Source organism: Mobula birostris, chromosome 29, assembly GCF_030028105.1.
Source record: "Mobula birostris isolate sMobBir1 chromosome 29, sMobBir1.hap1, whole genome shotgun sequence".
NCBI lineage: Eukaryota > Metazoa > Chordata > Chondrichthyes > Myliobatiformes > Myliobatidae > Mobula > Mobula birostris.
In genome coordinates, this window is record NC_092398.1 from 30281230 (window position 1) to 30304825 (window position 23596).

General features: G+C 52.8%; 1 protein-coding gene across 2 annotated transcripts in view; it reads left to right on the plus strand.

Moving 5' to 3' along the window:
* LOC140190235 (sodium-coupled neutral amino acid transporter 3-like) overlaps positions 1 to 23596 on the plus strand; it is a 51856-nt gene that overhangs the window by 4952 nt on the left and 23308 nt on the right. For both annotated transcript variants that reach the window (XM_072246794.1, XM_072246795.1), the window contains exons 2-13: positions 9522 to 9718; positions 10068 to 10152; positions 12410 to 12528; positions 13384 to 13457; positions 13976 to 14068; positions 15332 to 15413; positions 15845 to 15927; positions 17628 to 17686; positions 17929 to 18075; positions 20370 to 20449; positions 21432 to 21532; positions 22470 to 22594. In XM_072246794.1, the coding sequence (XP_072102895.1) occupies positions 9621 to 9718; positions 10068 to 10152; positions 12410 to 12528; positions 13384 to 13457; positions 13976 to 14068; positions 15332 to 15413; positions 15845 to 15927; positions 17628 to 17686; positions 17929 to 18075; positions 20370 to 20449; positions 21432 to 21532; positions 22470 to 22594 (1146 nt within the window). In that variant the 5' untranslated portion in view covers positions 9522 to 9620. The remainder of the gene's footprint in view (positions 1 to 9521; positions 9719 to 10067; positions 10153 to 12409; positions 12529 to 13383; positions 13458 to 13975; positions 14069 to 15331; positions 15414 to 15844; positions 15928 to 17627; positions 17687 to 17928; positions 18076 to 20369; positions 20450 to 21431; positions 21533 to 22469; positions 22595 to 23596) is intronic.

Here is a 23596-nt window from a genome sequence, read left to right on the forward strand (position 1 = left end):
CTCACGACAGTGCTTCATGTAGATGTGCTCAGTGGTTGGGAGGGTGTTACCTGTGAAGGCGTTTCAGTCGGAATATCGAGTACAGGAGTTGGGACGTTGCATTAAAACCGTAGAAAAGTTCGCTGAGACCGAATACTTGGTACTGTGTGCAGTTCCGGCCACCCAGATGTAGGATGAATGTCATTAAGCTAGGAGAGGTGAAGGTGGGGGGGTGGAGGCAGGAAAGATTTGCCAGGATGTCACCGGGACTGGAGATTTTAAGGAGAGATCGGATAGTCAGGGACTGATTTCCCTGGAGTGAACAAGGCTGAGGAGAGATCCTATGTCGGTTGTCAGTCATAAGCAACGATGACAGGAGGCCTACGTGGGAGGGTTTTTTAAAAACTGTTCCACCCTCTCAACCTGGTCCAGTGGTACACACTGGGGTCTTCTTTGGTTGCAGTGGATGACTGCGACGTCTTCCGTGCCTTGTCAGTCCCGTCGTTCTCCGGGGAGCGTCGCAGTGCCAACCTCATGGCTGTCGGACCTCACTGTAGATCTCAGCTGCCCGGTCCGCTGAAGCTGACTTCACCGTGCGAGGACAGGTGTGTCCCTGTCCCACCGGGGTAAGAGGCCGCAGGCTACCCTCACGTGGTTCCCCCCGCCCGTCAAAGCGTTGTGCCGGGCTGCGGCCGCTGTCGCATGCAGACAGTGACTTGGAGCCACAGGTGAGAACTGAGTGTCCGGTGGGGGCCAAAGGTGAGAGAACTGGCCCAGAGCGGACGCCACAAGCCCCTTCACCAGAGGGGCTACCCCAAGGTTATAACACCATTGATCGAGTCTTTGCCCCAGGGTAGGGCAGCCTAAATCTTGAGCACCCAGGTTTAAGGTGAGAAGGGACCAACAGGGCGACTCCTTCACCCGGAGGGCAGTGGCGTCTGAAACAAGCTGTCAGAGGAAGCGGTGGAGGCAGATACAATTCCAACGTTGACAGGACCACGATCGATGGGACAGGTTTAGACAGTCTTGTCAACTGAGTGCAGCCTCCACACCACGGTGAAGCCGTGCCAGAGCTCTGTTCTCTCCGCACCCTCGTAGGGGTCGGAACGCCGGTGCACGACAGAGAACGGACTTGCCAAGCTGTCGTTGCTCTACTCTAGAAGATCCCCCATGTTTTCTGGCCAAGAAAGGTCCCCAGCCACGCCCTACTCCTTCGGTGTCACCGAGGGGACATGGCCACAGTCACCGTGAGGGGACGTTGGGGATGGACTGGGCGCCTGAGAGGCCAGCTTCATCATCAGGACAACTTCCTCTTCACAGACTTCCACGGGAAAGGGGAAAAAACCCGAAGAATGAATGGCAGGAACACTAGAACCGCAAAGCCCCTCCCCTCCCTCACCCCTGCATGAGTGGCAAGCATCAACCCTCTGCCGTCCCCCTCCCCTCTCTTGGTCCAGCAAAGACAGCAGACCCCCCCCCCACAAGCCCACCCCCCATGCAAGCAATAGCAAAGCCCCCAAAGACTATGATCTAGAGTCCTTCAAAAACTACTGCCCCTTATTATTTAACTTGGCCTTAGAACCTCTTGCTAACACTGTTCAGGGTATTAAGAGAGGGGACAAAGTACACAAGGTTTCGTTACATGCAGATGACCTGTTAGTTTATATTTCAGATCCTAGGAAATCTATTCCTTCTATGTTCTCTATATTTTCTGAATTCAGTTTTTCTGGGTATAAATTAAATTTACATAAAAGTGAGTTATTTCCTATTAATAATCTCTCTGATCCAAATCACCAAATACCTTTTAGTATTGCTAAAAATTACTTTACCTATCTTGGAAAAGAGTACGGACGACGTTTCGGGCCGAAACTTGGGTCCTGACGAAGGGTCTCGGCCTGAAACGTCGACTGTACTTTCTTCTGTAGATGCTGCCTGGCCTGCTGAGTTCCTCCGGCGTTTTGTGTGTGTTGCTCGCTGTTTCGATGTCACAATCTGCCGCAATGCTCGTCTGAGCTCTGAGCCCCCGGCACTGTTTCCGAGATGATGGGGGTGAAGGTGGGAGTTAGTGTTCAGGGGGTTAGGGTTTGAGTCGAGGCGGTGAACGTTTTCGAGAGCACATGACCAAATTGGGAGTAATAAAAAAAAGTATCTCTTGCTGTGGGAACTTTGAGTAGAGATGATTATTGAGTAATGAATTAGTTACCCTAATTATGGACTTCATTCTTTCAAAAAAAGAGTCCATTTGCGTATTTATGTGTACTTATTGTTTGGCCATTAGTAAAATATAACAGAGACAAAATCATTTTAGAAATGTTCAAAAATTATTAATATTGATCTTTAAAAAAAAAGTTGAAATATGACATAATTTCTAAATAGTACTGTAATTGTGCCTCATGCAATATACAAAATTGTAAACGTTGGTGCCCTTTCGTAAAAGATCAAGGACAGAAAAATAACACATTTTACTAATAGACTTTAGTTGCCACAGCAACGGTGACAAATGTCTCCGGGGTTGCGAAAAGATCATTTGCTGTCACATTTGGTGGTAAAGGAAGTCGCGATGCATGGCGCAGTGGGTTCAGTTCCCGCCGCTGTTCGTACGTTTATTCCCCCCCCCACCTCATGACGGTGTGGGTTCCCCCAACCCCCGGTTCTCCGGCCTCCCCCCACAGATTCAGGTTGGTAAATCGCTGGGCGTGCGTTGTTGGCGCTGGAAGAGTAGCGACACTCGTGGGCTGCAGCCCCACCCCACCCAGCGCGCCGTGCTGGTCGTTGACGCAAACGATGTGTCGCAGCGAACGTCCCGGTGTTCACGTGACATACAATGCTTCAGGGAAAGAGAAGAAGCAAGTGATCACTTTGGTCAGACTGTCGCAGGTCCCCCAGAGATTAGCTCAGATATATATTGAGATACACAGCCAGCATGGGAGTAACAGAGTCTGCCCCCGTCTTCTCCAGTCCCCGATGGAGGATCCCGGCACAAAACGTCGACTCTTCATTCCCCTCCGAAGATGCTGAGCTTCTCCTGGCAGTTGCAGAGGGCAGCTTTTGTTCGGGGGTATTAAATTCAGGTTGGGTTAGGCCGGGAAGGGTTAATGTCGGGGTTCGGAGATTGTGGGGTGGTCCAGTGGAATTCAGGGCAGAGGTTGTGGGCTGGCTGGAAGGCGGAAGTTGAGCGTCTCAAGGTTGGAGACGCGGGTTTGTGCATCCAGTTCTCCTGGCGCCTGTCTGCTCAGGCGGCACGACTTTGGGCTGAGGGAATGCGACGGTGTTCCGCTCAATGTACCTGCTGACACATCTCCGGCTCTCAGAGGAACTCATGTCTTTGGTAGCTGGAATGTCTGACCCCGGGAGTGTGTGATGGGACGGTGTGGAAGGAGTTTCACTCTGTGTCTGACCCCAGGTGTGATGGGACGGTACGGGGGGTGTTTCACTCTGTCTGACCCTGGGAGTGTGTGATGGGACGGTGTGGAGGGAGATTCAGTCTGTGTCTGACCCCGGAAGTGTGTGATGGGACGGTGTGGAGGGAGCTTCACTGTGTGTCTGACCCCGGGAGTGTGTGATGGGACGGTGTGGAGGGAGCTTCACTGTGTGTCTGACCCCGGGAGTGTGTGATGGGACGGTGCGGAGGGAGTTTCACTCTGTGTCTGACCCCGGGAGTGTGTGATGGGACGGTGTGGAGGGAGCTTCACTCTGTGTCTGACCCTGGGAGTGTGCGATGGGACGGTGTGGAGGGAGCTTCACTCTGTGTCTGACCCGGGAGTGTGTGATGGGACGGTGTGGAGGGAGCTTCACTCTGTGTCTGACCCGGGAGTGTGTGATGGGACTGTGTGGAGGGTGTTTCACTCTGTCTGACCCTGGGAGTGTGTGATGGGACAGTATGGAGGGAGATTCACTCTGTGTATGACCCCGGGAGTGTGTGATGGGACGGTGTGGAGGGAGTTTCACTCTGTGTCTGACCCCAGGAGTGTGTGATCACTGTAACACTGTAAATGCCTGGGTCTTCCTGGGAGACATGGGATATCAAGTTTCAGAAAAGTTCTTGCAATTGTGGTCTTCTGTGCTGTCTGAGAATGAACCAGGAGGTTGTTTGATCATTAACTTTCACTGGAAGGCCTCTGCTGAGGCAGCTGTTAGAGTTATGGGGGGCCTTCGCTGTTCCCTTGGAAACGTGAACCAGAATCAGGTTTATTGTCACTGACATACACCGTGAAATGTGTTGTTTTACGGTGCAATACAGAAAAGAAATGCTCAATTATATAAAATTATAATTTAAGATTATCAAAGTTTAAAAAAAACAAAAGTATAAATTAACATATGCTATTTTTAAATTCTTCATTAGTCATAAAATTAATATGTATTACAATATAAAATATAAAAATTATTTTAAAATTCTATAACTGATATATTACTGTCAAGTTGTAGGGGGTTGGGAACCAGAGTGCAGGAAGAATTAGTGGAAAGGTTATGGAGACGGATGTCATTAAGACTTCAGACAAAGTTGGGGACCAAAAGGTGGGTCTAACGTCCTGAGCTACGTATATTTCAATGCAAGAAGTATTGTAGGAAAGGCAGATGAGCTCAGGGCCTGGATCAATACATGGAATTATGTTATTGTAGGCATTAGTGAGTTGGTTGAGTGAGGGCAGGACTGGCAGCTCAATATTTCGGGGTTCCGTTGTTTTCGACGTGACAGAGCGGGAGGGATTAAAGGAAGAGGGATTAAAAGCGTTTCTCATCAGTGAAAATGTCACGGCCGTGCCCAGACAGGACAGACTGGAGAACTCACCTGGTGAGGTGTTATGGGTGGAACTCAGAAGTAAGAAAGGTATTACCATGTTAATGGGGCTTTATTCCAGATCTGAGAGATTTAGAGGAGCAAATTTGTAGAGAGATGCTGTTGTTACAGTAGGTGATTTTAACTTTCCACATGTTGACTAGGAATATGTTCTAGAAAGTTTCCTTAATCAGTACATAGAAGTCCCAACCAGAGAGTGCGCGATATTTGATCTCCTATTAGGGAATGAGACAGGGCAGGTGCCAGAAGTTTCTGTATTAAATACTTGGCATCTAGTGATCATAATGCCATTAGTTTCAAAGTAAATATGGTCCAGAGGTTGAAATTCTAAACTGGAGAAAGGCCAAAGCTGATGGTATCAGAAATGATCTGGCAAGTGTGGATTGGGACAGGCTGTTTTCTGGCAAAGGTGTACTTGGTAAGTAGGAGGCCTTCAGAAGTGAAATTTTGAGAGTACAAAGCTTGTACATTCCTGTCAGACGAAAAGTTTACGGAACTTTGGCTTTTGAGAGATCGGTTAAGAAAAATAAGGAGATGCATAGCAGATATAGGCAGGTAGGAATAAATGAGGTGCTTATGGAGTACAGTGTGGCGCGTGGCCAAGTGGTTAGGACATTGGGCTCACGATCTGAAGGTCGCGGGTTCGAGTCTCAGCCAAGGCAGTGTGTTGTGTCTTTGAGCAAGGCACTTAACCACACACTGCTCCAGTCCACCCAGCTGAAAATGGGTACCGTAAAATGCTGGGAGTTAACCTCGCAGTAGACTGGCGTCCTATCCGGGCGGGGGGGGAGGGTCTCATACTCTCAGTTGCTTCACGCCACAGAAACCAGAATAAGCACCGGCCTGATGGGCCACAAGGCTCTTGACAGACTTTAACTTTAACTTTATGGAGTATAAGAAATGCAAGAGAATACTTAGAAGAAAGAAGGGGGATAAAGGAAGGCACGAAGTTGCCCTAGCAGACAAGGTGAAGGAGAATCCAAAGGGATATGTTGAGAGCAAAATGATTGCGAGGGACAAAATTGGTCCTCTGGAAGATCAGGATGGTAATCCATGTGTGGAGCCAAAACAGATGGAGGAGATCTTAAAATGACTTCTTTGCATCTGTATTTACTCAGGAGACAGACCCAGAGTCTGTAGAAGAGGAGCAAAGGGGCATCAACTTCGTGTACCCTGTACAGATTACAGAGGAGAAGATGTTGGCTGTGTCGAGGCAAATAAGGGTGGATAAATCCCCGGGGCCTGGCAAGTCCAGAAATTGCAGGGGCTCCTGCAAAGATACTCGAATCATCCTTAGAGACAAGTGAGGTGCCGGAGGAGTGGAGAACAGCAAATGCTGTTCTGCTGTTTAGGAAAGACTCTAAAAATAAACCAGGAAATTATAGACCAGTGAGTCTGACAGCAGTTGTTGGAAAGTTATTAGAAGGTATACTAAGGGGCCAGATAAATAAGTATTGGGATTGACATGGACTGATTAGGGATAGTCATTATGGCTTTGTGCATGGTAGGTTGTATCCAACCAGTCTGATAGAGTTTTTCAAGGAAGTTGCCAGAAAAGTTGATGAAGGCAAGGCAGTGGATGTTGCCTACATGGACTTTAGCAAGGCGTGTGCCGAGGTCCGACATGGGCACTTGGTCAAGAAGGTTCAGTCGTTCGGCATTCAGGATGAGTAGTAAATTGGATTAGACATTGGCTTTGTGGGAGAAGTCAGAGAGTGGTAGTAGATGGTTGCCTCTCTGATCTGAGGCCTGCGACTAGTGGAGTGCCGCAGGGATTGGTGCTGGTTTTGTTGTTGTTTGTCATCTATATTAACGATCTGGATTATCATGTGATTATTATTATGTGGTTAACTAGATCAGCAAATCTGCGGATGACACCAATATTAGGGTTGTAGTGGACAGCGAGGAAGACTTATCAGAGCTTGCAGCAGGATCTGGACCAGTTGGGAAGGTGGATGAAATTTAATGCAGACAAGTGTGAGGTGTTGCACTTTGGTAGGACCAACCAGGGTAGGTCTCACACAGTGAACGGTAGGGCAGAAAAGTGCGGTATCCAGGAATACAGGTCCATAATTCATTGAAGGTAGTGACACAGGTAGATAGAGTGATAAAAAAAAGCTTTTGACACAATGGAATTCCTCAGTCGAAGTATTGAGTAAAGGAGATGGGATGCTATGTTGGAGTTGTGTAAGATGTTGGTGAGACCTGATTTGGAGTATTGTGTGCAGTGTTTGTCACCTACCTACAGGAAAAATGTAAACAAGGTTGAGAGAGTGCGGAGAAAAACTACAAGAGTGTTGCTGGGTCTGGTGGACCTGAGTTGGAGGGAAAGATTGAATAGATTAGGACTTCGTTCCTTGGAATGTAGAAGATTTGAAAGGAGATTTGACAGAGGTATACAACATTATTGGGTATAGATAGGGTAAATGTAAGCAGGCTTTTCTCACTGAGGTTGGTTGAGACTACAACTAGAGGTCATGGGTTAAGGACGAAAGGTGAAAGGTTTATGGGGAACATGAAGGGAGACCTCTTCACTCATAGTGTGGAATGATCTATCAGTGCATGCAAGCATGATTTCAATGTTTGAGAGAAGTTTGGTACATGGGTAGGAGGGGTATGGAGGGCTATGTTCCTGGTGCAGATTGTTGGGAGTAGGCAGTTTAAGCAGTTCAGCATTGGCTAGATGGGCCGAAGAACCTGTTTCTGTGCTGTAATTTCTATGAGTTGCAGAAGTAAATAAAAGTAAACATTGAAAAAAAGATGAGAAGTGAAGTAGTGTTCATGGAGTCAGGAATCTGATGGCAGAGGGGAAGAAGCTGTTCCTAGGACATTGAAGGTGTGACTTCAGGCTCCTGTACCTCGACAGTAACAGTGAGAAGAGGCCGTGACCCAGATGGTGAGGGTCTTTAATGACAGATGTCACCTCTTTGAGGCATGGCCGTGTGAAGATGTCCTCGATGCTGGTGAGCCAGGACCCTGAGATGAAGCTGGCAGAGTTTACAACTCTCCGCAGCTTTACCCGACCCTCTGTACCAGACAGTGAGGCAACCAGTCATCATTCTCTCCATGGTACATCTGTAGAAATTTGTCAGGACGGACGGTGGGGACAAGTCTGTCACTGTGTAACACCGGGCTACGGTATCGGTGGGGACGGGTCTGTCACTGTGTAACACCGGGCTTCGGTACCGGTGGGGACGGATCTGACAGTGTGTAACACCGGGGGATGGTACCGGTGGGGACGTGTCTGTCACTGTGTACAGTGGGGTACGGTACCGGTGGGGACGGATCTGACAGTGTGTAACACCCGGGGGACGATACCGGTGGGGACGGGTCTGTCACTGTGTAACACCGGGGGACGGTTCAGGCGTGCCCTTACTGGCCGTGGCCCTCAGTCTGAATATGAGAGAGAGAGAGAGAGACGCACAGTCACACACACACACACAGGAACACTGAGCCAGACAGGCAGGGACAGTGGGACACAGAACCGCAAACACACAAACACACACACACACACACACACACACACACACACACACACACACACACACACACACACACACGCAGGTAGGTGCAAATTGTGGTGGGGTGCCTTGGGTGCATGGTGGTGTAGCGCTTAGCACAATTTACCTTACCTGTGACACGGGTTCAAATCCTGCCGCTGCCTATGAGGAGTTTGTACGTTGTTCCCGTGACTGCGTGGGATTCTGCGGGTGTTCCGGGTTCCTCACATCGTCCATCGATGTACCTTGGTTGCTAGGCAGTGTGGCTCGAAGAACCGATTCCATGCCAGATCCCCATAAATTAATAAATTATATATAAATAGAACAGAATTATCAGCTCAGCCCTCAGTAATATTCCTGCACAGGCACCCATCAGGGGTAAAGAATCAGAACATCAAAAATAAAGATTTGGCACTTTAATTCTGTTGTTTACTGAATCGAGTGGATTGAAGTCGCTTGCGTTCACCGAGAGAGTTATAAATAGCGCAGGGATAATGTTTCTCATGTTTGTATGGCAGAGGAGCGATGTGTCATATGATCACAGTGTGGCAGTGTGGAGGGAGTTTCACTCTGTGTCTGACCCCGGGAGTGTGTGATGGGACGGTGTGGAGGGAGCTTCACTCTGTGTCTGACCCCGGGAGTGTGTGATGGGACGGTGTGGAGGGAGCTTCACTCTGTGCCTGACCCCGGGAGTGTGTGATGGGACGGTGTGGAGGGAGCTTCACTCTGTGTCTGACCCTGGCAGTGTGCGATGGGACGGTGTGGAGGGAGATTCAATGTGAGTCTGACCTCAGGAGTGTGCGATGGGACGGTGTGGAGGGAGCTTCACTTTGTGTCTGACCCCGGGAGTGTGTGATGGGACAGTGTGGAGGGAGTTTCACTCTGTGTCTGACCCCGGGAGTGTGTGGTGGGACAGTGTGGAGGGAGCTTCACTCTGTGTCTGACCCCGGGAGTGTGTGATGGGACGGTGTGGAGGGAGTTTCACTCTGTGTCTGACCCCGGGAGTGTGTGATGGGACGGTGTGGAGGGAGTTTCACTCTGTGTCTGACCATGGCAGTGTGTGATGGGACGGGTGAGTCTGCAGGTTCATGGTCCTACCTGAAGCCTCAGTTGTTAGCGTGAAGGATGGGATCACGGGAGTCGGGAAGTGATTCCGGTCAGGATGCCCACATCCTGGGATGGGACCTGTCCACATCCGTGCTCAGTCCACCGAAGCATTATTGAAACCCCTGCTTCCATTCCAGCCCAGGGTGTTCCCGAATTCCCGTTGTCCCTGAGCACTGCCTCCCCAGCAAGACGTCAGCAGTGGATTCGGGCAGAAACGGCGCACGCAAGGCGACAGAATGGAGATGGAACGGTTGTCATGGGAGGACGCGGAGGCGCCGGAGAACATGGACAACGAGAGCGTGGTGACCAATGAAAAACTGATGTATACAGAGAGGTGAGTGCAGACCGCCCCCCCCTGCTGTCTCTCCCCTCTCTCTGCACCCCCCCAATGACTCCGTACTCCATCGGACTCTCCTCTCCCTCATCCGCTCCCCCATCACTCTGTGTCTGACCCTGGGAGTGTGTGATGAGACAGTGTGGAGGGAACTTCACTCTGTGTCTGACCCCGGGAGTGTGTGATGGGATGGTGTGGAGGGAGTTTCACTCTGTGTCTGACCCCGGGAGTGTGTGATGGGACAGTGTGGAGGGAATTACACTCTGTGTCTGATCCCGGGAGTGTGTGATGGGGCGGTATGGAGGGAGCTTCACTCTGTAACCACTGTCATCCATTTCTTTTACCACAGTTACGAGCCGTCTGAGTCTACGGCAACGGAGTGCCAGGAGTTCTTGCCTCACTCCTCTGGGAAAAAGCCAATCGAGTTTACAGATGTAAGGACTCTCCTGCTGGCTGGACTGTTCAAAGCGGCATTATCCGGATTGTGGCGTGTAGCTTCCCACGGAAGGAAGAGCCTGTTACATTGGGAATTCCCAATCGGAAAAACGGAGGGAGGATAATTAGGGCCACTCGGCCTGGCTTTGTGTGGCACAGGCCATGTCAACCCAAATGGGTCTTTCGAGGAAGTTATTGTGGAGGGTAGGATTATGGCTGTTGTCCACCTGGATTAGCAAATGTCTTCGATGAGGTCCCTCATAGCAGTCAGATCCTGAAGGTTAAGATGCACGGGGTCTGTGGTGAATTGGAAGCTCTGCCAACATCGTTTCACGTTTTCCATTCAGCATTCTGTCTCTGCATTTCTGCACACCTGCCCTTTGCCGTGGGATAGGAGATACAGGAGCAGAATTCGGCCATTTGGCCCATCAAGTCTGCTCCGCCATTTCAGCATGATCCATTTTCCCTCTCAGGCCCAGTCTCCTGCCTTCTCCCCATATCCCTTCATGCCCTGACCAATCGTGAATCTATCAGCCTCTGCCTTAAATATACCCAATGACTTGGCCTCCACAGCCACCTGTGACAACAAATTCCACAGATTCGCCACCCTCTGGCTAAAAAAATTCCTCCTCATCTTCACTCTCATGGGCACTCTGCTATTCTGAGGCTGCGTCCTCTGGTCTTAGACTTCCCCACCATGGGAACCATCCTCTCCACATCCACTATATCAAGGCCTTTCAACGTTCAATAGGTTTCAGTGAGGTCACCCCTCATTCTTCTGAATTCCAGAGAGCACAGGCCCAAAGCCATCTTTATTTATAGGCATCCATTAGTTTTGTGAGACCATGGATTTGCGCCTTGGAGGGTTTCCAGGGCGCAGGCCTGGGCAAGGTTGTATGGAAGACGAGCAGTTGCCCATGCTGCAAGTCTCCCCTCTCCACGACACCGATGTTGTCCAAGGGAAGGGCACTAGGATACAGCTTGGCACCGGTGTCGTCGCAGAGCAATGTGTGGTTAAGTGCCTTGCTCAAGGACACAACTCACTGCCTCAGCCAAGGCTCGAACTAGCAACCTTCAGATCACTAAACGAACGCCTTAACCACTTGGCCACGCGCCAAAGCCATCAAATGCTCTTCATATGACAAGCCATTCAATCCTGGAATCAGCTGAACCCTCTCCAATGCCAGCACATCTTTTCTATGACAAGAGGCTCAAAACTGTTCACAATACTCTAAGTGAGGCCTCGCCAGTGCCTTATAAAGCCTTCATATCACTGCCCTCTGGTGCCCCTCCTCCTTCCCTTTCTCCCATGGTCCACTGTCCTCTCCTATCATATTCCTTGTTCTTCAACCCTTCACTCTTCCACCTATCACCTCCCAGCTTCTTACATCATTCCCCCTCCCCTACCCACATACCTTCCGCCCCCCTCACCGGGTCTCACCACTCTCCAGTTAAGTTGGGCTCCCCACCTTCTTATTCTGGCTTCCTACTCCTCCCTCTCCAGACCTGGTGAAGGGTCTTGGCCTGAAACTTCACTCCTCTCCAAAGTCGCTGCCTGACCTGCTGAGTTTCTCTGTCAGTTTGTGTGTGTGTTAGAATGATTTGGATTCAGAAGTTCGAAGGTCAGTTTCGTTTGTCCACCGAGACAAAGTGTGAAATGCATTGCCTGTATCGAATCCAATCTGCGAGGATTGCGCTGGGCAGCCCGCAGGTGTTCCCAGGCTTCCGTTGCTAACACAGCTTACTAACCCTCACCCGTACGTCTTTGGGAGCCGGGGGGAAACTGGAGCCGCTGCTGTTTCGTCAGTGAGCTTGACGTGGTTTGAACCGGATCTGGCAGTGCAGTCGTGAGTCAGCAGAGGGGTGCTCGGCGTGATGGAGCTTCAGACGCTGCTGCCAACTCGGACAGGCTGGGGTCTCTCCGGCGAGAGATCCAAGATCCAGCCACAGACAGTGGGGGTCCTGAGTCCCAACAAGAACGGTTCACCCACCAGCCTCTGGGTGGTGATCCCTGACACAGGGGAGATTCACAGTTTTCTATGCCACTATAAGGCCACCACTCGTCCCCCTCCGCTCCAGGGAATAAAGTCCTAGCCACACAGTTAGACAGGGCGGGGAGGAAAACGCACTTGCCTTTGTCAGTCAGGGCATCGAGTTTCTGCTGTGTAAAGCCTCCGTTTGGTCACGCGTGCGCTGTTGCGTGGGGTTGTGGAAATGGAACTCGGGCGCTGACTGGATCTCCCTTCCCCTCTGCAGCAGTTCGAAGGGAAGACCTCGTTCGGGATGTCGGTCTTCAACCTCAGCAATGCCATCATGGGCAGTGGGGTCCTGGGCCTGGCCTATGCCATGTCCAACACTGGCATTGTGCTCTTTGTGTAAGTCCGGGCAGGGGTCTGCGTCCACCATCCTGGGCGAGGGGTGCGGGGGGGGGGGGGGGGTGCACTGGGGCAACGTGGACAAATATGAGATTTGTCATATTTATGTTCCCAGCCCATGACATCATAGGTGACATTACTGATCAGTGAAATCAGCGGCCTTGTTACATCATTGATGATGTCACCAGACCAACATGATTGGCCAGCGACATCGCAGCTCCCTCATAGCATCACTGATGACATCACCATTAATGGCCCATGGCATCATGATGACATCATTTGCCCTGTGATCATTGGGCCATGACATCACTGATTATGTCACTAGCCTGTGACATCTGGCCAATGACAGCAGCAGTCACTGATCACTGGCCTGTGATATTACCAATGACAGGGTCATCACTGATGACATCACCAATGATATCATTGGATGAGCACATCAGAGATGACATCAAAAGGCTCTATTTTCCATGTCACAGTGATTGGCTTAAATACTGATGACATCACTGGGACTGCCCTCTCTCCACAATTCATTCCAATGTGTCACATACAGTGGAGGAGGAGACCATTCAGCCCATCGAGCACATGCAGTACCATTCACAGCAATGCTCCCACATCGTAAAAGTGGCTGGTTACCCCCAGCCTGTGTCCCTGAGAGAGACAGGTGGGTGGTCCCAAAGCTGCACTGATCTCTCTGGGCGGGCACAGACCCTGGGGACAGGAAGGGGTGAGGGTGAGACCCCAGGGACGTGGGGGTGGGAGAGGACCTGTGTCGGGTAGGGGCAGGGGTCCTGTCAGGGGCAGTAATCGAATGCTGGTTCTGTCTCCGCCTCCCCCCCCCACCCCCCACCACTCCAGGATCCTGCTGATCTGCATCGCCCTGCTGTCGGCCTATTCCATTCACCTGCTGCTCAAATCTGCCGGGTTCGTTGGTGAGTCTCATCCCCACCTCTGTGACCCCCCTTCCTTCCCCACACCTCTCCCCCCATCTGTGGCCCCCTCCCTCCCCTACACTCCTCCCCATCTCTGTACCCCTCCCTCCCCTACACCCCCCATCTGTAACCCCCCCTCCCATATATCCTCCACATCTCCGTGACCCCCCTCCCTCCCCTATACCCCTCCCCATCTGTGACCCCCTCCCTCCCATACACCCCTCCACATCTCCGTGACCTCCCTCCCTCCCCTACACCCCTCCCCATCTGTGACCCCCTCCCTCCCCTACACCACTCCCCGTCTCTGTGATCCCTCCCACCCCTTCACCCTTCCCCATCTCTAGGAGGGGTGGGAGCGAGCAGGGTTGATGGAGGTCTGTACTCAGCAACGGGGAGGAGGGAGCTAGTGTGGGGGGGGGGTGGAGGGGGAGGGAGCCGGGAAGCCAGTGCCTCTTCGTGGGAAGGTGATGGGGTTAAGGGTTCCTGATGATTTACCCCCTGCCTCTCGTCTCGCACAGGGATCCGAGCCTACGAGCAACTGGGCCTGAAAGCCTTCGGACAGCCAGGGAAGGTGGTAGCAGCTGTGATCATCTCCTTACACAATATCGGAGGTAGGAGTGGTGCGAGGGCCAGACTCTTCCCCCCCCCACCCCCTCGCCTGCCTCCTCTCCCCCTCCCGTCCGGCTTGCGCCAAGTCGAACGATCCTTCCACGTGATTGCTCCTACAGGAGTGTTTTACCGTTGTCTTCTTCTGGGCGGTGCCTTCGCAGGGCGGGTGGCCCCAGCCACCCTTCAGTGACAGCCTGCCCAGCGTCAGCGGTCGTGTAACCAGGACTTGTGATGTGTGCCGGCTGCTCATACGACCATCCACTGTTGTGTTGGTTACTGAGGGACAGTGCAGAGAGAACTCGAGCACAGCAGCACGCAGGCTATTCGGCTGAACTTTATCGATCCTCCAGTGTGGAGTGACTAACGAGTGGCATAGGATTTAACCCATTAACCACCAAAACATCCACCACCCACTCCCATGGCCTCACGTGACCTTGCTACCTGCAGACTAGCGGAGGGGAGGGGCACCTTACACCTCCTTTGGTAGAGATGTACCTCCACCCCTCCCCTACCCATGAGGGACTCAGATGAGGTGGAATGTGTGAAGCCTTTTTCCCCCGTGATCGGCGGAATCATAAACAAGAGGGCACAGGTTTCAGGTGAGAGAGGAGAAAGATTCAGTAGGAAATGGATAGGGCACTTCTTCACTCGGAGGGAAGTCCGCAGGCGGAATGAGTGAGGCAGGCACATTCAGAACAATTTAAAGGCACTTGGTCCGATGGGAAGGTGTAGGTGGATACGGGCCATGCCAGGCTAACTTGAGTGGGAATCTTGGCTGGCACATATCAGATGGGCTGAAGGGCCTGTATTGGTGACGGGTGTGACTATAACTGTGTCAGTTTCCTTCTGGGAGAGAGTGACGGTGGGGAAGGGTGGGGGGAGAGGGAGAAGGGCGTTTGGGGTGTGGATGTTGGCAGAGTCGGGGAGGGGGTCGGGTGGGGGTGAGGCTAAGGTTCAAGAAGTAACCAGAGAGGGGGTTGCGGAGGGGATTGACAGGGAGAGACGGTGGGGTATGTTGAGACGGGAGGGGGCAAGTGGAACAGGAGTTGGTGGGGGGGAGAAGCAAGGGTGTTTGGAGAGGACGGGAGGCAGCAGGGGCCGAGCCCCAGAGCAGGGCGGCAAGTTCGAATCTCGCCCCGGGGTCCAGGGGACTCATTCTCTGGAACTGGAATAATTTTGTGAATAACCCCCTTTATCTTCCTCTGCCACCCCTCCCTCTTCTCTCCATCCCACCCCTCCCTCACTCCGTCACCCTCCACCCCCAGCCATGTCCAGTTACCTCTACATTGTGAAGTACGAGCTTCCTCTGGTCATCCAGGCATTTCTCCGGCTGCATGAGAACAATGGGTAGGTGGGCACCCCCCTGATCCATCCCCACCCCGGCCTGCATCTGCTGGACCCGCTCGTGGGACGGGGCGGAGTGGAGGGGCTGGGGGTTGCAAAGATGTGGAGGGGTGCAGGGGAGGGAAGGGATCACGGTGACGGAGATGGAGGAGGTTCACAGAGATGGGGCGGGGTGTAGGGGAGAGAGGGAGTCATGGAGATGGGGTGGGGTGTAGGGGAGGGAAGGGGTCACGGAGACAGAGATGGAGGGGGTCACAGAGTTGGGGCGGGGTGTAGGGGAGGGAAGGGATCACATAGACGAGGAGGGATGTGGGTGAGGGAGTGGGGGATTGTCGCAGAGATGCAGGGGGGGGTCACGGGGAGGGGGAAGGGGCTGTGTTGTGGGAGCAAGCGGCGTGCTCCGTCAATAACCCCTGCCTCTGCCCTGTCCGCAGTATGTGGTACCTCGAGGGGAAGATACTGATCGTCATTGTCAGTGTGCTGATCATCCTCCCCCTGGCGCTGATGAGACAGCTCGGTGAGTCTGAGGTGGGAGGGGCGCCGGAGAGGGAGGGGGGAACGCTGTGGGACAGATGGTGTTTACACACTCGGTTCAAAGTTCAATGTAAACTTATTATCAAAGTACGTAGATGTTGCCATAAACTACCCTGAAAGTTCTTTTCATTGCAGGTATTTATAGGGAACTGTAGGAAAACTATATAAAAAGAGAGACTGACAAACACTGATGTGTAAAAGGTGGCAAATTTAAAAAAAAACTGAGAAAGTGAGTGATCAGGTTGTTGAAAGTGAGACCGTAGGTTGTGAAATCAGTTTAGTGTTGAGGTGAGCGAAGTTATCCACGCTGGTCGGAATCAGAATTCAGAATCAGGTTTAATATCACCGGCGCGGGTCATGAAATTTGTTGGTATGTGGCAGCTGTACAGTGCACAATTAAAACTGTGGATTACAGTAAGTCTATAAATAGTTAAATATGTAATGCAAAGACAGGTAGTGAGGTAGTGTTCAAGGGTTCAATGTCCATTTAGGATTGTATGGCAGAGAGGAAGAAGCTGTTCCTGAATCAATGAGGCTTCTGTACCTCCTTCCTGATGGTAACAATAGCCCCCATGCAGACAGAATTCTCTTCCTGGTACCTCTGTAGGAATTTGCCAGCGTCTTTGGTGACGTGCCAAATCTCCTCAAACTCCGAATGAAATATGGCCGCCGCATTGCGTTGTTGTAACTGTGTCGCTATGTCGGGTCCGGGATAGATCGCGTCTTTACTGAGCCGGTGAGAAGCGTAGACAGAGTCCGCGGAGGGGAGGCTGCTTTCCGCGATGTGCTGATCTGTGTCCGTACCTCTCTGCCGCCTCGAGTGATCACGTGTGGGCCAGTTGCCGTAGCAAGCCGGTGAGGGTAGACGCGGAGATGCCGAGTGTCTTCGGCCTCCTGGGGAAGGAGAGGCACTGGTGAGATTTCTTGGAGTAGGAGAGGTCGTTGGTGATGTCCCAGGGAAGGAGCCCTGGTTGGTTGCATCACGGTCTGGGACAGGAATTTGGATGCTCAGGGATGTAATCGTCTGCAGGGAGAAGTGGCCTTGCGGTCACCTCCCTCCCCACCATCGGTAGTGTCAAGAGGAGGCAGCATCCCTCATCAATGGTCCCCATCGTCCGGACCAGGCCGTCTCCCCGCAGTGCTGATGCAGGGTCTTGACCCAAAACACGAGCATGGCTGCCCTCCCCACAGACATTGCCCGACCCGTTGAGTCCCTCCAGGAGGGGTTTGCTACTCACTCGCATATTAATCGGTGCAACCACCATCCGCCCACCTCCTCTGGTAGGATGTGGAGTCTGGAAAGCCAAGGTGAGGTCCACAGGGTTGTAGATTGTGTGAAGGGCCTGGGATGTCTCCATCAGTCAGTGGGGACCTGGAGTGTGAGCCCTATTGATGATGTGTCACTTTCTACCCCCTTTCTCTCATCTCGTTCCCCATTCTTCCATCCACTTCCCCTCTATCTAATCCCCCTCTTTCCCGTCTCTCCCACCACACTCTCTCTCCCTCTCTCCTTCCCTCTCCATCTCCCTTTCCCCTCCATCTCTCTCTCCCTCCTCCCTCTCTCTCCCTCTCTTTCCCTTCCATCTCCCTGTCCCTCCTTCCCCTCTCTCCATCTCTCTCTCCTTCCCTCTCTCCCTCTCTCTCTCTCTCTCCCTCTCCCTCTCGCTCTCTCTCTCTCTGCAGGTTACCTGGGATACACCAGTGGCTTCTCATTGACGTGTATGGTCTTCTTCCTCATTGCGGTGAGTGTTTGCTCCCCTGACGTATTTGCTGTATTTTCAAATGTGCAACTCTCAAAAAATAAAACTTATGATGATCCCGGTGTGGGTCTGACCCAGGGATACGGAGATGGGAACTGTGCACGGTGCTCCCAGTGTGGGTCTGACCCAGATATATGGAGATGGGAACTGCATTTGATGCTCAGGGATATCAATGTCTGAGGTGAACAGTTCAAAGTTTTAAATGTTGTTTTCCTCTCCCGTAGATTATCTATAAGAAGTTTCAGAAACTGTGTCCACTTCCGGTGTTTGGAAACGAGACCCATGTCAGCACAGAAACGGTCTACATCAACGGGGGGAACTACACAACAGAAGATGAATGTACAGCAAAGCTCTTAACCATTAACACACAGGTACAAGGAACCCCGTCCCTCTCTAGGAGTGTGTGATGGGACGGTGTGGAGGGAGTTTCACTCTGTGTCTGACCCCGGGAGTGTGTGATGGGACAGTGTGGAGGGAGTTTCACTCCGTGTCTGACCCCGGGAGTGTGTGATGGGACAGTGTGGAGGGAGTTTCACTCTGTGTCTGACCCCGGGAGTGTGTGATGGGACAGTGTGGAGGGAGTTTCACTCTGTGTCTGACCCCGGGAGTGTGTGATGGGACGGTGTGGAGGGAGTTTCACTCTGTGTCTGACCCCGGGAGTGTGTGATGGGACAGTGTGGAGGGAGTTTCACTCCGTGTCTGACCCCGGGAGTGTGTGATGGGACAGTGTGGAGGGAGATTCACTCTGTGTCTGACCCCAGGAGTGTGTGATGGGACAGTGTGGAGGGAGATTCACTCTGTGTCTGACCCCGGGAGTGTGTGATGGGACAGTGTGGAGGGAGATTCACTCTGTGTCTGACCCCGGGAGTGTGTGATGGGACAGTGTGGATAGAAATCCACTCTGTGTCTGACCCTGGGAGTGTGTGATGGGACGGTGTGGAAGGTATTTCACTCTGTGTCTGACCCCGGGAGTGTGTGATGGGACAGTGTGGAGGGAGCTTCACTCTGTGTCTGACCCCGGGAGTGTGTGATGGGACAGTGTGGATAGAAATTCACTCTGTGTCTGACCCTGGGAGTGTGTGATGGGACGGTGTGGAGGGAGCTTCACTCTGTGTCTGATCCCGGGAGTGTGTGATGGGACGGTGTGGAGGGAGTTTCACTCTGTGTCTGACCCCGGGAGTGTGTGATGGGACGGTGTGGAGGGAGTTTCACTCTGTCTCACCCCAAGAGTGTGTGATGGGACAGTGTGGATAGAAATTCACTCTGTGTCTGACCCCGGGAGTGTGTGATGGGACGGCGTGGAGGGAGCTTCACTCTGTGTCTGACCCCGGGAGTGTGTGATGGAACAGTGTGGAAGGAGCTTCACTCTGTGTCTGACCCCGGGAGTGTGTGATGGGACAGCGTGGAGGGAGCTTCACTCTGTGTCTGACCCCGGGAGTGTGTGATGGGACAGTGTGGATAGAAATTCACTCTGTGTCTGACCCTGGGAGTGTGTGATGGGACGGTGTGGAGGGAGCTTCACTCTGTGTCTGATCCCGGGAGTGTGTGATGGGACGGTGTGGAGGGAGTTTCACTCTGTGTCTGACCCCGGGAGTGTGTGATGGGACGGTGTGGAGGGAGTTTCACTCTGTCTCACCCCAAGAGTGTGTGATGGGACAGTGTGGATAGAAATTCACTCTGTGTCTGACCCCGGGAGTGTGTGATGGGACGGCGTGGAGGGAGCTTCACTCTGTGTCTGACCCCGGGAGTGTGTGATGGAACAGTGTGGAAGGAGCTTCACTCTGTGTCTGACCCCGGGAGTGTGTGATGGGACAGCGTGGAGGGAGCTTCACTCTGTATCTGACCCAAGGGGTGCAATGGGTCCATGTGGAGGGAGCTTCACTCTGTGCTGATTTGTGTCTGTGTGTGTTTGATGGAAGGGGCTGTTGAAGCAGGCCCAGGTGAGGGACTGCTGTGCATTCTGTAGACGGGGCAACCACTGTGGTGGAGGGAGTGTATTGGGGGTGGGTGGGGTGCGGATCAAGTGGGCTGTTCTGTCTCAGATGATGTCTAGTTCCTCGAGTTGTTGAAGCTGCACTCACCCCAGGCAAGTGGGGAGTGTCCCATCACATTCCTGACTTGTAGATGGGGGCAAGGCAATGTGGCAGATTTAGAGTGTATGGACCAACTCCACCCAGTCAGGCGGGGAGCTTCCCATCACATTCCTGACTTCTAGACAGGGAAAGATAATGTGGCGGATGTGGAGTGTGCAGATTAACTCCACCCTGTCAAGTTACACTCCTCGTTTGTAGATGTGGGAGGAAGAGGATTTGCTTTGTCGGGGTTAAGTCACTTCACAGGACCCCTACCTTCAGCCCTCCTCTTGTAGCCCCTGTGTGTAGTCCAGATGAGTTTCTCGTCACTGGCGACCCCCAGAACATTGACAGTGGGTGATCGAGGGACAGGGAGATGGTCAGGCCACCCCCACCTCTGCCTGTTATGCGGATCTCACTGCGGGCAGCTACGGGCTGACTGATGTTGATCAGTGTGCCATGTGTCCATTGCAGTGCGGTAGTGCGTAGCCAAATCCCATCCTCGCCCTCGGTGCAGAGTCTGCAATTTTACAGGAGATTTGAGGAGGTGGGGGTGTGTATATTGGCTCACCCTTCTCTGTTTAACCTCACAGACGGCGTACACAATTCCCATCCTGGCCTTTGCGTTTGTCTGTCACCCAGAAGTCCTGCCGATCTACACTGAGCTCAGAAGGTAAATGTGCGAGGGGGTAGATCTGTCCAGGATCCCATCCACAGTTCTGTCCATGTCCCAATGGTGTGTGATGGGACGGTGTGGAGATAGCTCCACCCTGTGTCGGACCCCGGGAGTGTGTGATGGGACGGTGTGGGGGGAGCTTCACTCTGTGTCTGACCCCGGGATTGTGTGATGGGATGGTGTGGAGGGAGCTTCACTCTGTGTCTGACCCCAGGGGTGTGCGATGGGACGGTGTGGAGGGAGCTTCACTCTGTGTCTGACCCCGGGGGTGTGCGATGGGATGGTGTGGAGGGAGCTTCACTCTGTGTCTGACACCGGGGGTGTGCGATGGGATGGTGTGGAGGGAGCTTCACTCTGTGTCTGACCCCGGGGGTGTGCGATGGGACGGTGTGGAGGGAGCTTCACTCTGTGTCTGACCCCGGGAGTGTGCGATGGGACGGTGTGGAGGGAGTTTCACTCTGTGTCTGACCCCGGGAGTGTGGGATGGGACGGTGTGGAGGGAGCTTCACTCTGTGTCTGACCCCGGGGGTGTGCGATGGGACGGTGTGGAGGGAGCTTCACTCTGTGTCTGACCCCGGGAGTGTGGGATGGGACAGTGTAGAGGGAGTTTGGACTAGGGGACCGTTCAATAGGTGCAGCGGTAGAAGTTGTCCTAGAGCCTGGTGGTCCGTGCTCTCAAATGTTAGTATCTTCTACCCAATGGGAGAATGGAGAATGTCTGGGTTGGGTGGGGTCTTTGATGAAGCTGGGTGCTTTACCGAGGTTTTGGGAAGTGTAGGCTGAGTCTGTGATGTGTTTGCGGTTTCTTGTGTTCATGGGCAGAGCATTTGCCCTGCTGAACTGTGATGTATCTGGACCGTAGCTGTAGAAATTGAGTGTCACTGGGGACGTGCTGAAACTTCTTGGTCTTCCTAGGAAGTGGAGGTGCTGGTGTTTTGGGCTTTGGACTGAGATTCTGTAATCTTTCTCCCTGGTACAGCCCGTCAAAGGTCCGAATGCAGAAGGTGGCAAACTTCTCCATTTTGGCGATGTTTATCATGTATTTAACCACGGCGGTCTTCGGCTACCTGACATTTTACGGTAGGGTGCACCGTCTTCTTTCAGATAGGACCCCGGGACAGCCCTGCACCGGGAGCACCGTGCACAGTTTTCGTCTCCGTATTCGTGGGTCAGGCCCACACCGGGATCGCCATACACATTTCCCGTCTCCCTATCCCCAGGTCAGATCCACAGCGGGAGCACCGTGCACAGTTCCCATCTCCCTGTCCCCAGGTCAGACCCACAGCAGGAGCACCATGCACAGTTCCCATCTCCCTATCCCCAGGTCAGACCCACAGCGGGAGCACCGTGCACAGTTCCTGTCTCCCTATCCCTGGGTCAGCCCTGTATCAGGAGTGCCATGTGCAGTTCCCGCCTCCGTATCCCTGGGTCAGACCCACAGCAGGAACGCCGTGCACAGTTCCCATCTCCCTATCCCAAGGTCAGACCAACAACGAGAACGCTGTGCACAGCTCCCGTCTCCGTATCCCTGGGTCAGAAACACACCGGGAGCACAATGTACAGTTCCCATCTCTGTATCCCTAGGTCAGACCCACACCAGGAGCACCGTGTACAGTTCCTGTCTCTGTATCCCTGGGTCAGACCCACACCGGGAGCACCGTGCACAGTTCCCGTCTCCCTATACCAGGATTAGAATGTGTTTCCGGTGCAGAATACACAAAGGTTTTAGGAGGTGCATGCAGCCCCGTGGAGCGTTCCTGTCATGCCCCCGACTTTTTGACGTGAGGGGGAGAGGGGGATGTAAGGCCTAGGTGTCAGGAGATACCCACCGCAGTACCCCCGCCCTCCCGTCCCCGATCTCTGACCTGCCTTTCCCACCACGGTGTGGCTGATCCGAAGGCACGGCTGTTCTCCGGTGGGCACGTGGGATATCGATGTCAGTTCAAGGGGATTGGGTTCCTGATGTCTGTTCGAGACGAGCACAGGTAACCCCTTCCCTCTCCCTCCTGTGCTGCAGGGTCAGTGGAACCTGAGCTGCTTCATACATACAACAAGGTCGACCCGCTTGACACGTTGATACTCTGTGTCCGGCTGGCCGTGCTGGTGGCCGTAACCCTGACCGTTCCTGTGGTCCTGTTCCCGGTGAGTCTGCACCCCTCCCCCGGCTGTTTCTCTCTCTCAGCTCCCCCATCCCCCAGCCCCCGGCCGTTTTTCTCTCTCTCTGCTGCCCCCTTCCCCCCACCTTGGCTGTTTTTCTCTCTCTCTCTCTCCACTCCTTCCGTCTCCCCCCTTGGCTATCACTTTCTCTCAGGTCCCCCTTCCCTCACCCCCGGCCATTTCTCTCTCTCCACTTGCCCCTTTCTCTCTCGCCAATTTCCCCCCATCCCCGCCTTGGCTGTTTCTCTCCACCCCCTACCCCTCAGCCGTTTTGTCTCTCAGCCGTAAGACATAGGAGCAGAATTAGGCCACTCAGCCCATCTAATCTGCTCCGCCATTCCATCATGGCTGATTTATTATCCCCCTCAACCCTGCTCTCCTGCCTTTTCCCCATAACCTTTGACATCCTGACGCATCAATGTAATGATGCAGCTCTATAAAACTCTGGTTAGGCCACACTTGGATTATTGTGTCCAGTTCTGGTCACCTCACTATAGGAAGGATGTGGAAGCATTAGAAAGGGTACAGAGGAGATTTACCAGGATGCTGCCTGGTTTAGAGAGTATGCATTATGATCAGAGATTAAGGGAGCTAGGGCTTTACTCTTTGGAGAAAAGGAGGATGAGAGGAGACATGATAGAGGTGTACAAGATAATAAGAGGAATAGATAGAGTGGATAGCCAGCGTCTCTTCCCCAGGGCACCACTGCTCAATACAAGAGGACATGGCTTTAAGGTAAGGGGTGGGAAGTTCAAGGGGGATATTAGAGGAAGGTTGTTTACTCAGAGAGTGGTTGGTGCGTGGAATGCACTGCCTGAGTCAGTGGTGGAGGCAGATACACTAGTGAAGTTTAAGAGACTACTAGACAGGTATATGGAGGAATCTAAGTTGGGGGCTTATATGGGAGGCAGGATTTGAGGGTCGGCACAACATTGTGGGCCGAAGGGCCTGTACTGTGCTGTACCATTCTATGTTCTATGTTCAAGA